Source organism: Ictalurus punctatus, chromosome 28 (genome assembly GCF_001660625.3).
Source record: "Ictalurus punctatus breed USDA103 chromosome 28, Coco_2.0, whole genome shotgun sequence".
NCBI lineage: Eukaryota > Metazoa > Chordata > Actinopteri > Siluriformes > Ictaluridae > Ictalurus > Ictalurus punctatus.
This window is the reverse complement of record NC_030443.2, coordinates 10,287,139-10,302,230: the sequence shown is the minus strand read 5'-3', so window position 1 is coordinate 10,302,230 and position 15,092 is coordinate 10,287,139. Positions and strand designations below refer to the sequence as shown.

General features: G+C 37.1%; 1 protein-coding gene across 2 annotated transcripts; it reads left to right on the top strand.

The window, feature by feature from the left end:
• The first annotated feature begins 2,460 nt into the window (after positions 1-2,460).
• LOC108260322 (kynurenine--oxoglutarate transaminase 1) lies at positions 2,461-13,967 on the top strand. Of its 2 annotated transcripts, XM_017460517.2 has the most exons (14): positions 2,461-2,660; positions 2,942-3,035; positions 4,091-4,149; positions 6,948-7,095; positions 7,358-7,507; positions 7,669-7,755; positions 7,864-7,989; positions 8,183-8,303; positions 8,510-8,586; positions 9,424-9,513; positions 10,637-10,823; positions 12,514-12,593; positions 12,686-12,772; positions 13,600-13,967. In XM_017460517.2, exons 2-14 carry the CDS (start codon positions 2,961-2,963, stop codon positions 13,657-13,659), a joined length of 1,347 nt encoding a protein of 448 aa, XP_017316006.1. In that variant the 5' UTR covers positions 2,461-2,660; positions 2,942-2,960; the 3' UTR covers positions 13,660-13,967. The 2 variants fall into 2 exon arrangements, with proteins under 2 accessions (XP_017316006.1, XP_047007793.1); XM_047151837.1 differs by lacking the exons at positions 2,461-2,660; positions 4,091-4,149.
• Positions 13,968-15,092: the final 1,125 nt, after the last annotated feature.

The window sequence follows — 15,092 nt, the reverse complement described above, 5'->3', positions numbered from 1 at the left end:
CAAACGGTCACAATAAGCTCCTCCTACCTTGCACAAGGAGTTGTGGGTAATATATAATATGTCACTTGGGAGTCAGGGTGACTCTTGGAATCAGGATTAAATGCTTTAGATTTTAACACTATTAATAATATATTTAAATTAACTGGATCAAGCACTGTCTTTATGAGAACAATTTCCCATGGTTCTTTAATCCCATCTTTAAAAAAAGTGGTGGTCTTAATTTTTTACGGACCTGTGATTTTAAATGCACCAAACTCCCAATTAAGTTGTCTAACTTTCACAAACAAGCTTTAATGTGTAGAAATTAGTCTACAAAGACAATTTTCTCCCGACTCCTGTGTTATTTGGAATAATCAATATATATTATTCAAAAATAAGACTGAAGACTGATTTTCTTAAGCAGTTGGTTTAACAAAGGTTTAATTTTGCTTACAGGTTTAATAAATCATTCAGGTAACCTATATAATTACACTGAATTTGTTAATAATTTTGGGATAAATGTATCCTCAAAAGAATACTTACAACTCATTCGTTGTATTTCCCCCAAAATACTTCACCTTGTTAAAAATGATCAGATGTATAATCCTGTAATTGGTTCTCCACCAGATCTCACTGCCTTTCAATCAGGGATAAAAAATAATAATAATAACCTTTATATAAGAAAAACCTTAAGCAAAGAAAAAAGCATTTCACTTAAAGCAATGATGGAGTGGAAACAGGATTATCTTTCCTTTTCTTTTCAAAATCTAAATAAACATGTAATTCCTAATAAAGTCAAAGAAACTCACTTTAAAATAATAAATAGATATTATCCATGTAATGATTTTATTATTAAGTTTAAAGAAAGGTTTTCACCATTATGCTGTTTTTGTAAGAAGACTCAGAAACAATCTTACATTTATTTTCAGTTGTTATTATACCAAACTAACCCTGTCCAGGGTGTACCCCACCTTGTGCCCGATGCTCCCTGGGATTGGCTCCAGGTTCCGCCGCAACCCTGAAGAAGGAGTAAGCGGTAGAAGATGGATGGATGGATGGATGGATGGATTATACCAAACTATTCTGGTCCCAAATTTCTTTGTTTCTTTTTGAATTGTTTAACAAGTTTGTCACTATAACTGATATGATGGTTTTGTTTATGTAGTGTGATACTGGTTTATTGGAAATGAGCAATATAATTAAAATTCTTTCTTTATTTGGGAAATATCATATACATAAAGCAAAGTATATGTTAACTGTACCAAATGGTAGACTATTTTCCACTGACGTAAAGATTTTCTACAATTCACTAATGTCAATACAGAACAATCATAAAGCTGTTAAGACAACTCGGCTGTTGATCAGAGGTTCTAAACCTTTTGCAACTAAAGACCCCCCAAGCCTTCCCTATCTTGTGGCACGCTGCCCCCCCCCCCCCCACATCCCCCGCATAGTGGAGGAGACCAGGCATAATGATTACCCGTTCTAAAATCTATCTATCTATCTATCTATCTATCTATCTATCTATATATATATATATATATATATATATATATATATATATATATATATATATATATATATAAAATCTGTTTTTGATAGATAGATAGTTTTTTTGCTTTTGTGTTTTTGTACTTTTTTAATAATAATTTCATAACTTGTGATTTTTTAAAATAACTTTTATAAAACTATATAACGGACAGGTATGGAACATGAATGATCAAAAATGTTTCTGAACACTATAACTACTTTGAACAAGAGAACTAGGTTGTAATAACGAGGACTATTTTGCATCTAAAAACATTCCCATACGAATTATGTAAATTGGGACGAAGGGCGTGTCTCGTTATCCAGGACATTGTTAAATCTCTGGCTCTCAGACCACTGAACAGACTCACTGAACAGAGCAGATGTAGTGAGAGGTGTGAGTGCAGTGGGAGAGCAAGACCTCGCACTTGCAGGACAGTACTGGGGATATTTGGAAAGTCACTAAGGTTTTTCCAAAAAGTCGCTAGGCATTTTTATTTATTTATTTATTTATTTATTTTTTAAACATAGCCGCTAAAGGGGTTTAAAAAGTCGCTAAGTTGGCATCACTGATTTGCACTGACAGCTAGATAAAAGTCAGCTAAGCTCTCCACAGCAAAAAGAAAATACAGGGAGAGGGAACGTGGGGTTTTTCATTTATGCACATCCTATTTGAAAAGCAATCAAATACACAGAGAACCCAAATAATGCCCTGTCTGTGAATTCTAAAAAAAAATTTTCGCGCCCCGCAGGAGGGCTGGTTGAGAACCACTGATGTATGACTGATTTTTAATGAGATGCAGAATTTTGATTTTGTTATTTTATAAATTCAAGTATTTTTGTATGACTTTGTATTCCTTTCTGTTATTTCATTAATAAATAATAATAATAATAAAAAAGTAATAATAAAAGCTAAAAATGACAGACTCCGCCTACACCGGTTCAAAGGTCAGGGTTCAACGTGTGAATCTAAACGTCTTCTGGATTCTTATTAGTCCCATAGTGCATTACACGGTGTAAAAATACCACTTACTACATGTAGTGCCCTCAATAAAGGGAGAAAGGAGGCGTTTGGGATTGAGCCAGCTCCAGCAGCTGACTGAAGGAATGAAAGTCAGCAACAGTGTAATGCGGAAAAGCGATTAACTGCATCGGTAACTGTCTCGTCATACTGGCTATATTAAATCTTAATTATAACTTTTAAAAACAGCGTTATTATCAGATTTTGTATTAGCATTCATTAGCAGTCAGGCTAAAAGTCTGTATCAGAAACTATCCGGTTAATGTGTAGTGCACTGAGAGGTTTTTTAAGGATATAAAGAATGTAATATAAGCTTATATGAAACGGCTATTTTGGTCGTTGGTGAGAACTTGAATGTTATATAATTAAAAAGTGTTGTATTCCTGTTATACGTATTCATTTCTTTCTTTGAAGGTGTAAATGGCATCCTGGGATGTTTAGGAGAGTGCTGGTAAACAGTGCCGCAGTTTGGAAATCACCGGACATTCCTACGATCTGGCAGAACAAGGTTAGTTATAGCGGAGAAAATGTCTACTCCCAGACTTTTATTATATAAAATCACATAAAATGGTGTGTACAGTGTCTGTATCAATATCAGAGTCACTGCTGTCAACAATGCTGTCCTTTTTTCTTCTTTTTTTTTCAGCTGCACTTTATTTTGCTGAAGAAATCAAATATTTTGTTAAGCAAAAATGTTTGTGCTCTAATCCAGGGCTTTTCTTTAACTGTAAATTAAATGACATACTTATTATTTAAATGTGAACAATACTATTTGGTCTGTTTTGATCCAGCACTCATAACTATATTGTAATTTATTATTATTATTATTATTATTATTATTATTATTATTATTATTATTTTACTTCAAGTTGCCATTATTTAATTACCCGTTAGTCCTGCAAGCTGATTTTGTTGGGGAGTCTGGTACTTTGCACTAGTAAAATGTGACCAAATCCATTTCTACAGAAAGCGGCGATTCGCATGAATGCAAACAACCTACACAGACAATTAAATACCTTTAATGAGTTATCAAACCTGCAAGACTTCAAGTGACTTTAAGCTTGAGTACATGATTGCGATGCTGTTTAGCCTTTGTTGCTCTTAAACACGAAATGTTATAACGTTATCATTTTCAAAACTGAATATAAGAAACATGCATTTAACCATTCAGAAATGTGTTTCAGGCACACACAAAAAACTCCTGTCAGGTGACAATGTTTGTTGGTAAATAAGACCTTTTAAGCTGTACTCATGTTTGACTCCTGTGAATTGAAGGGGGCTTTGGCTGAATGTGTGTTGTGATCACGTCACATGATGCATCTTGGCCCAAATCTGTGGACACTCTGCGGTCATTTTCAAAAATTTCAAAGCACCTCTGAATATTTTGGAGTTTCCTTGATTTTGCGCTAGTTTCTGTGTAAATAATGTAGTTTACTAGTGCTAAGTGCTAAATTAAATTGGGCTTAAGCATCAAAGATGTAACTTCATAATGTATGATTCTTAAACAGCTATAATTTTTTTTTTTTAAGGCCGTAACCTCTCATGTGCCATTTTTTCCCCCAGACAAACATGTCCCGGCAGTTGCATGCACGAAGGCTTGAGAACGTGGACAAGAATGTGTGGTAAATATTTACTAGCAGTTTTTTTTCAGGTTTGCTGAAGATGTTCCAGTATGTCCAAAGTGTGCATTTGGTTTTGGATTAAGTACTCGATGTTCTTGATCCTGACCCTGCCTTCAGTTAACCTATAATAAGCCTGTTTTTTGGATCACTGTTTCCTTTACCTCTCATGCACATTTCTAGCTCTCATCATGTTGATTTGCTCCAATTGCACACCAACACATTTATCCTACATGCTCAAAAACCTTTTTTTTCAGCACACCTTTTTTGTTCAGCACACGGTTATGCAGTTACTTAAATTATCCTCGGTTTTATCCTTAGTATGTCCATATAGTACTTTTCACTGGTCAATTACCAGGAGGTCAGTAGGTACTATGGTGGTGTATTTGGGAATCAGCATTGTATAACACAAACAGATCAACTAGAATAACAGTTTTTGACCACTGACATTGTACTTGCTGGCCTACAAGATAAAAACAAACCTGTGTTACAATGGGGAGTTATGTTGTAGTATCTGTATGGGTGTAAACATTTGAATGGGGTTACAGGTCAGAAGAAGTGAAATGTTTTCTCCTATGTTATCATCAGTTGAAGAAACTGTATGTCTAAAGGGATGGCAGATGCCTCCTGCTTTGCTATTTAGAGTGGTGTAAGTTAGCAGGTAATTTTCCATCCAAATGTTCAGAAGGGTTTAAGCACATTTTCATAAAGGAGGCTAAAAGAAAATTACAATTTATAAGCTACTGTTGTGCCGTTTTTATAAATAGGGCATTTAATATTGTCTAGGGTTTCCATTACACTCAGCTCTCTAATTTAAAAAAATACCCTCGGTAAATTATATTTAAAAAGGCCATAATTTTCACCTAAATAACTATCCTCCTCACTGCACATATACACTTGCGTCCTTTTCAAGCAGGTTTATTACAGTTCTGATTGTTAAACTTCTTAATTATTGTCCTAACAGTGAATATGGACGTTTTCAGACATGTAGATATTTTTCAGAACGACTGCCTGATTAATGCGGGCAAATACATTTTTGTGTATTTAGTGTGAGATTAATTAACCACAGACATTTTTCATAACCTCCTTTATCTAGCTTAACCAAGGGTGCCAATAAATCTGTAGCTGACTGTAGGGTTTCTTATGTACAAATGTCAATGTTAGTTAAAGCTTTAGTTAACTGAATACTCAGATTTCTCCCATATACATACAGTGGGGGAAATAAGTATTGAGTGCGTCAACATTTTTCAGTAAATATATTTCCAATGAGGTTATTCACATGAAATGTTTCACCAGACTTTGGTATTGACTCAAGAAATCCACACATATAAAGAAATCCAAACATTAAAGTCCAAAAATGAAGTTATGTGTGATAAAGAGGAATGACACAGGAAAAAAGTATTGAACACGCTAACTGAAATGTGTTTAATATTTAGTGGAGGAGTCTTTGTTTGTAATGACAGCTTCAAGGCACTTCCTGTATGAAGAAATTAATGGGATGCAGTATTCAGGTGTGATTTTGGCCCATTCTTCTAAACATATTGTTTTTTTTAATCTTGTTCATTTGGATTCAAGTCAGGTGATTGACGGGGCCATTCTAACACCTTGATTTTTTTTTCTTCTCTGAACCCAATTGAGAGTTTCCTTTGCTGTATGCTTTGGATCGTTGTCCTGCTGGAAGGTCCGCCCAAGTCTCATGTTCATCATCATGGTGGATGGCAGCAGATTCTTCTCAAGAATCTCCCAGTAAAGGGCTCCATTCATCGTTCCTTCAATTATATGAAGTCTGCCAGTACCATGTGATGAAAATCAGCCCCACACCATGATGCTTTGACCTCCAGACTTCACTGTTGGTATAGTGTTTTAAGGGTGATGTGCAGTGCCTTTTCTTCTCCAAACATAGCGTGTAATATAAGAGCCAAAAAGTTCAATTTTGCTCTCGTCTGACCAGACCACACTCTCCCTGTATTTCATAAGCTTGTCCAAATCAGTTGTAGTAAACTTTAAACAAGCTTCGACATGCCTTTTCTTTAGTAATGGAGTCTTGTGTGGTGAGCGTTAGCAGTGGAGTGCATTGCCTATTGTTTTCTCTGCTGCCTCTGAGTGTTTCTGGAGCTCTTTCTGAGTGGTCCTTGGCTCTTGGGCTACTCTTCTGACTATTCTTCTGACTCCCTGGTCAGAAATCTTGTGAGGAGCTCCTGTGCGTGGCCGGTTGATGATGAAGTGATGTTGCTTCCACTTGCGGATAATGGCCCCAGTGGTGCTTACTGGAGGATTCAGAAGTTTTGAAATACGTCTGTATTGGATTCCATCAATATGTTTTTCAACAATAAGGTTGCGAAGGTCTTGGGTGAGCTCTTTGCTTTTACCCATCATGAGATGTTTCTTGTGTGATACCTTGGTAACGAAAAGCCTTTTTATTTACTAACCCAGCTGATATTAATTTGCAAAGATAGGGGGTATAATTACTTACAGATTTCAGCTGGTTCCTTGCCTTACCTTGGCTTGGAGAACTGCGTGTTCAATACTTTTTTCCTGTGTCATTCCACTTTATTACATATAACTTTATTTATGGACTTTAATGTTGTGAATTCTTTATACTTCTGTATTTCTTGAGTTAATACTGATGTTTGGTGAAAATTACATGTGAATAACCTCATTGGAAATATGTTTGCTGAAAAAAATGTTGATGTGTCCAATACTTATTTCCCCCACTGTAGATAGCCCAAATGAACCATACTGAAAGCAGTGGCATGTTGTGAATTATTTATCTCTTGTAATTATTTGTGTTTATCTGCTAGGGTGGAATTTACAAAGCTAGCTGCTGAGTATAATGTAGTGAACTTGGGTCAGGGATTCCCCGACTTCTCTCCTCCCAGCTTCCTCTTGGAGTCTCTCTGCAATGCCATCAAAGGAGGATTCTCCATGCACCAGTACACGCGCGCCTTTGTAAAGCATTTTTACATTTTCTTTCTTTGTGCATTCATAATCTTTTTTACTATCTTGCTTTTAGGGTTTGTGAAGTAATAATTAAATAAAATCTGTAAATATTCTAAAAAAGGTTTAGTAACTATATACTAGTAAAAGTGTAAAAACAGGCACCTAGAAATGCACACTAATCTTTCAGATGCACATAAAAACCAGGCTTAATTGTATTATTCATGGATAATCTGATTATATTGAGTAAATCTAATTGCAATCTGATTCACAGGGCCATCCGCGTCTTGTCAAGGCCCTTGCCAAATTCTTTGGGAGAATCTTGGCCCGTGAAATCGACCCCATGCAGGAGATACTGGTTTCTGTGGGAGCCTATGGGACACTTTTCTGTGCCTTTCAGGCTCTGATTGATGAGGGTGATGAAGTAAGTTTGTGTGTGATATTTATTATGGTTTGAGCTGAACATGTGTGACCTAAATACCTTCTATACGCCACTGATCTTATCGTTAAATTGATCAGATTTGAACGTCATTATCCATGATAGCCTCATGTTCTTGCCCCTCTCATGCTTGTTCTGTGGTCCAGGTGATCATTGTGGAGCCTTTCTTTGACTGCTATGAACCCATGACATTAATGGCAGGAGGGAAACCCGTCTACATCTCACTGAAGCCTGTGAGTATTCACTATCAAGGGCTCAAATGAAACATTTTTTAGTTACAATGTACATTTATTTATTCATCACAAATTATTCCACAAAAATCTGGTGTGCTTATCTTATAGCAAAAGGTCACTGGTCCAACTGTGTCTAGTGCTGACTGGGTGTTATGTCCTGAAGAGCTAGCCAGTAAATTTACCTCTCGAACGAAGGCTATCATCATTAACAATCCCAGTAATCCATTAGGCAAGGTGAGTTTTGCCCATTTGCTTCCAGAGTTTAATAGCTTAATTGTTACTCAAAATGGAGTAGATGTTTCATATATTATGTACTTAAAGCACTATATTTATCAAGGATTCTTTAAAATAACAACCGAAACTAATAGGTAGTCAGGAATAATTGCAAATCATATGAAAATGAATAATCTCTCCATTTATTCCACAGGTCTTTCAGAGGGAAGAGTTGCAGATGATAGCTGACCTGTGTATAAAGCATGATGTTATTTGTATCAGTGATGAGGTATATGAGTGGCTTACATATGATGGAGCACAACATATCAAAATAGGTAAGAATAAAAATTCCTGTGAATTTTGGGACATTTAGAACATAAACATTATAGTGTATGAATATATATATATTCATAAGTGTATGAGTTTATAACTGATTTTTCAGTTAAGGGTGTTCTGCATGATACAGTAATAAGGGTTGCTGAAAAGTTTTATTGACATCCTAGGACTGAATTGCTTACCATGATTTGTGTTTCGAGTGTAGCAAGTCTTCCGGGCATGTGGGAGCGTACCATCACTTTTGGCAGTGCAGGCAAGAGCTTCAGTGCTACAGGATGGAAGGTAATAGTGGTGGAATGGAATAAACCTTTTTTCTTATTTATTTATTTATGTATTTATTTATTTATTTATTTATTTATTTATTTTTACATGTATCATTTACCTGGTTTCCCTCTGAAGCCAAGTAGGGTTGAGCTTGGCAATATCTGGATGGGAGACTTAATGGAGAAAACTAAGGTTGCTGCTGTAGGTGGTATTAGGGAGGCCAGCATGGGGTACTTGCCCTTTGGTCTGTGTGGGGTCCTAATGCCCCAGTATAGTGATGGGGACACTATACTGTAAAAAAAAATTAAAAAAAAAAAAAAACCGGGACCTTCTTTCAGATGAGACATTAATCCGAGGTCCTGACCCTCTGTGCTTAGTAAAAATCCCAGGACCCCTATAGTCCTGGTGAAATTCCCCCCTTGGCCCTTGACTATCATGGCCTGCTAATAATCTCCATCCCTGAATTGGCTACATCACTGTCTCCTCTCCATTAATAGCTGCTGTGTGGTGGGTGCTCTGGCGCACTAACACTGCCGTCACATCCAGGTGGATACTACACACGGGGGGTGGTTGAGGAGAAACCCCCCCCCCTTTAAATCTATGGAATTATTATTGTTTAGGTAAACACACGTGTGAACACCTGTTAACGCCTTTGACAATGCTGTTATTAAATTATTTGGTTTTGTATACCTTTTGTGTAGAAGGTTGCTTTTAGCCTTCTGTAGTGTATGAACACAATGTAGAATAATTGTGTTCTCTGAGTTTCACCTATTGTGGTTATTCTTTAAAATGGCTACCTTGTTTGTGAATGCTTTTCCTGATTTCTATTTCTACACCATACTATGTGTGCTTAAGGTGGGCTGGGCAATAGGGCCAGGACGCCTACTGAAACACCTGCACACCTTCCATCAGAACTCCTTATATCACTGTCCCACTCTTAATCAGGTAAAAACACACCTAAGAGCATATTCCATGTAGCCCGCTTACTTGTGCTTACATGTGTCTGATGGCAAGGAATCACAAATATACAGAGCACTAAGGAATTTAATTAATAATTTGACTAAATAAAGATATGACAAGAAAAGAACATACAGTTGGTTCCCAAACTGGGGGGCACAGAGTTATAATAACGGGGGTACGGCAAGGCTAAGGAATAGTGGACAGTCAGCAGATTTTTATGTAAAAAGAAATCTCTTCAGGGTGATGCAAGACCCCACTGTGAAAGTATCTTGCTTATTATGCAACTACTTGCCACATAAGTAAGTAATTGAACACAAAATATAAACTTCCTCCTTTTTTATTACCTCAAGATGACTCGCAGTACCTGCTCAAGTGGTCTGGTACAGACCAATAGATGACGTGATTGATGAATCAGTATTGCAGGGAGCCGAGTAAAATTATAAATGAGTGATGCATAGTTCTTGATTTGAAAAGACTGCAAATGTAAAGCAGAAGATGTATCCACTTCAAATGTCGCAACTAAAAGAAAGACAAGAAAACATGATGAGACATATCTCGCACTTGGATTCACCAGTACAGCGGTGGGTGATGAAGAGACCACAGTGTGTTGTGTGCCTCAAAACATTAGCGTCTAATAAGCCATAAGCTGAACAAGTTAAGACGGCACTTAGAGACGTCGCATCACCAAAACAAAGACAAGCCAGTTGATTTTTTTCAGAAAAAAAAACATACTCGACTGTCATTCACAACAGAGTCGCTTTACTAAAGCAGCATCTGTGCCTTCAGATGCCTTCAAAACTCAGCTCCTACAAAGAGGCCTACAGAGTAGCTCAGTGGAAGAAGCCTCACACTACTTCTGAGGAATTAATACTTCCTTCTGCTATTGATTGCTATTGTCTGAACTGAAGTGGCCACTATATACATGTAATATAACAATAAATTGACGAATTAAATTCTCTCCTGTTAAATGAGTCACTCAGTCTTCATCATGTTTAATTGTTTGAATCTGTTTTGTTTATTGTTCTTTTTCTATTGCAACATATTTTGTGGGGTTTTTTTTGTTGTTTTTTTTCTTTTGGACACATTTTCATACTAGTTGTGTTTGTAGGAGGCTGTTGCTGTGGCTTTTGAGAGGGAATATGAATTGTTTGGCACAGAGGAAAGCTACTTCAAACAGCTACCCACACAGCTCCAGGCCAAACGGCTCAGGTTAGCCGAGTGCCTGAAGAGCATAGGGTTACAACCTTTCCTGCCCGAGGGTGGCTACTTCATGATCACGGACATCTCCTGCCTGAGTGAGTCCTCATTTCCATACATATACACTGCCTGGCCAAAAAGTCACACACTCTAAAATTTCGTTTCACCACCTTTTAGCTTTGATTACAGTGCGTGGCATTGTTTCGTCAACCTTGTGCAACGCGACATTTATTTCCATCCAGAGCTGCACTCATTTTAGACTAATCTTTGCATTGAGAATGGGAGAGTTGAATCACTTAGTAAAGTCTTCTCCAGTACATCCCAAAGGCTTTGAATTGGGTTAAGGTCAGGACTCTGTGGTGGCTAGTTCATTTGTAAAAATGATTCCTCCTTCTCATTTGAGCCCGATGAATCTTGGCATTGTCATCCTGGAATATGCCTGTGCCATCAGGGAAGGTAAACATCCATTGATGGGATCAGCTGGTCATTCAGTACGACTCAGGTACTCAGCTGACTTCGTTTTATGCTTCGTTTTAGCATAATGTTGCTGAGCCTAGACCTGACCATTTGGAGCAACCACAGATCATAACACTGCCTCCAGAGCCTTGTACAGTAGGCTCTATGCATGATGGATGCATCGCTTCATATGCTTTCGTTCTTACCCTGATGCACCCATCATTTTAGAATAGCGTAAATATGACTCATCAGACCACATGACCTTTTTTCATTGCTCCACAGTCCAATCTTTGTGCTCCCTAGCAAATTGAAGTTGTTTTTGTCTGATTAGCCTCACACTGATTAGGCCACACATTAGTTTATTCGGTAAGTTCTCCTCACATTGTGCATGTGGAAATGCTCTCACTTTCACTATTAAACATAGCCATGAGTTCTACTGTCGATGTTTTTACGATGTAACTTCACCAAGCATTTTATAGATCTACGATCATGATCGTTCAAGATTTTGAACATTCATTTTTCCGACCACATTTCTCCCTCAAAGTTGACAGTTCACCACGCTCCTTCCAGGTTTTAATAATTCATTGAACACTTCTTAACCCAATTCCAAGAATTAGTTGTTTTCTTTGCGTGTTGCAGGACAATAATTTGCCCCTTCTGAAACACAGTAACATCTTTTCCACGATCATGGGATACGTCTTCTGACATGGTTGTTTAAGAAATGAGAAGCTACACACTGCATCCGTTAGGGTTAAAAGAATGGTTGCCATCTGAAACATATTAATTAATTAATTATAATAAATAAATAATGACATTAATTAATTAATTATGCAATCATAGGCTTTTAAGTATATGCTTATTTAAATCCAAACCAGGCAGGGTATTGTATACAGTGGAGTGAAAAATTAAGCCAAGATGTACAAGATAATACAGGAGCTCAGTACAGTAAGGGCTAATAAACAAACAAAGTGTAACACAACCAATTAAAAAACTACTGTTTCATATAAAATGTAACATAAGTTAACCACACAGTACCAGCTAATTACTCACTAAGAGGAGTAGCATCATGATAAACTAGATGTAATCTTATTTATCTACATATCTCTTCACAATCCCCAAATACGTAGCCACTGAATTTGACTTCAGAAGATGAAACCTTCCCTTGGTTAATTTTCAAAAATTGCAGGAAAACTTTCTAGCAGTTGTCATCAAGCTAGCAACTACAATAACTTTCCTAGCACTAAAAGGAAAGCAGCTTGGTAGGAAAGATTTGTAAACAGTGAACATGGACTTTTAAGACACAGTATTATATGTGATGTGTCTCTCCTGTAGAGGTTGACCTGAGTGACACGCCAAGCTCCACGGATGAACCCTACGACTACAGATTTGTCAAGTGGCTTATTAAAGAGAAGGTAGATGTAAATCACACAACTTTTACCTTTTCAAAGTGATGCCTGATTATTTATTGTAAAATTAACCAGATTTGTTTTGTATGTTCTTTCAGCGTTTGGGTACTATCCCTGTATCTGCATTTTACAGCCAAGAAAGCAGAGCAGATTTTCAGAACTACATTAGATTGTGCTTTGTCAAGGTAATTTGTTGCTTACGATACACTATATGTCCAAACATATGTGGACAGCTGACCAGTACACCCATACAAGAGCCTTCCACAAAATGTTTGGCTAGAATCTATGTTGTAGCAATTCAATTTCCCTTCACTGGAACTATGGGGTCCGAACCTGTTCCAGCATGACAGTGACCCTGTGCAAAAAGAGGTACGTAAAGACCTGGTTTGCCAAGGTCGGTGTGAAAGAAAATGGGTGGCCTGCACGGAGCCCTGACCCAAACCTAACTGAACACCTTTGGGATTAATTGGAACGCAGAATGCACCCCAGGTCTCCTCGCCTGACATCAGTGCATGACCTGACTCTTGCTTTTTTGGCTGAATGAGCAGAAATCCACTCAGACATGCTCCAAAATCTAGTGGAAATCTTTCTCAGAAGAGTGGATGCTGTTACAGCAGCAAAGGTGGGACATGCACCATTATAATGCCCATTGTTTTGCAGTGAGATGTCCAACACCCATATGAGTGTGATGGTCAGGTGTCTACATATTTTTGCCCATATAGTGTATAATAAATAATCTGAATAATACAGGGAAAATAAAGCAATTGGTGCACATTAGATTTTAGTTAGTAAAGATCCACTCATGTACATTGCCACTACCTTGTACCTTATTTTTTTTTATATTCTTCCTGATAAATTTAAATTGATTTAAAATCATACCAGTCCAGTGATTAAAAAAAAAAGTATTTGTTTGTCATAAATATGTGTAGACAGTATGATTAATGATTTCATCCTGCTGGGACTTGGAACGCCCCCTAAATAATAATATTTGTTCTTTTTCTTTATATAAAAGGATGACTCCACCCTCAAAGCAGCTGAAGATATTCTGAGACAGTGGAAAAAACAAAAATAGATGGAATCATATGATTCTGTCCAAAATGAGCTTTGCAAATTAAATTGCTCACATATACCAGTATAGACTAATGTTGATTTATGACTCTGAATCAATTAAAGGTAAATGTTTGCCTGTTTTTTCCTTCTCCTCTGTCTGTAGATATATTATAATCGTTTGTGTGTCAATCAGTCAGTCATCTTTGTCAAAACCCAGCAAATCTGGTTAAAAGTAAACCTCAGGGCATGTGCTTGCACAAGTCACTTACCAGTTGTAGCTGGTGTTACAATCATACAGTTTAATTCTTATTAAAAACTTCATTTAATGATCATCTGTTTTATGTGTGAATATAGGTTTAATATGACTCTAGTGCTCCACCCACATTATCTTGCTGTTTTTGTACCTAAAAGTGACAAAAACAGCAAGATGAAAAAAACAAAAGATTCCACATAATGTATTTGACTGTATGTAAATGAAAGCTTGTCCTTTTATTTACATAGAGTCATGTGAAAAAATGAGTTGGCTTTTTTGACATATTTGGACAAGCAAACATTTGATCTTTGAAACAGTGCCTAAAGTTGATATACTTGAACGAAACAACAAGGACAAATAGCTTTTTCAATCATTTATTCAACAGAAATATTAATAGATGTGATATTGTACTGTGGAAAAGTAAGTACACCCTTGGTCTCAGAAGCTGGTATTGACCCCTTTAGCAGAAATTGTTCTGTTAAAGGGTTCAACTTCTTGTAGGCGTTTTACATAATTGTCCACCGGTCACTGACATTGGCTTACTGGATTTTTTGGCCACTCTTCCATTTAATATTCTTTCAGTTGCAAGATGTTTGAAGGTTTTCCTGCATGTACTGCCCGTGTCAAATCCCCCTACAACATTTCAATGGGATTCAAATCCAAGCTTTGACTAGGCCATTGCATAACCCTCCATTTCTTCTTTTTGAGCCATTCCTTGTTGGATTTGCTAGTATGCGTGTGATCATTATCCTGCTGAAAGGTCCACTTTCATTTCAACTTCAACTTTTGGACAGATGACCTCACATTATCTTCCATCACGCTTTGATATGATGCAGAATTCATAGTGAATCAAAGAATGCAAGCTGTCCAATCCCCGAGGCAGCGAAGCCACCCCAAATCATAACATTTGCTGTCTTTGGTCAGCACCAAACATGTCTGCTGGTACTGTGGCCAAAAAGCTCTATCTTTGATTCGTCTGTCCAGAACACATTATTCCAAAAGGCCTGGTCTTTGCTTGTACGTTCATTGGCAAACTGTAGTCTTGCTCTAATGTTGTTTTTAGACAGCAAAGGCCTTTTCCTGGCACACCTCCCATGCAGGTCAAATTTGTACAATCTCTTTCTGATTGTAGAAGCATGGACTTTGACACCAACAGTTGCAAGTCTTATTAGCAGATCCTGTGATGAAATTTTGTGGTTCAT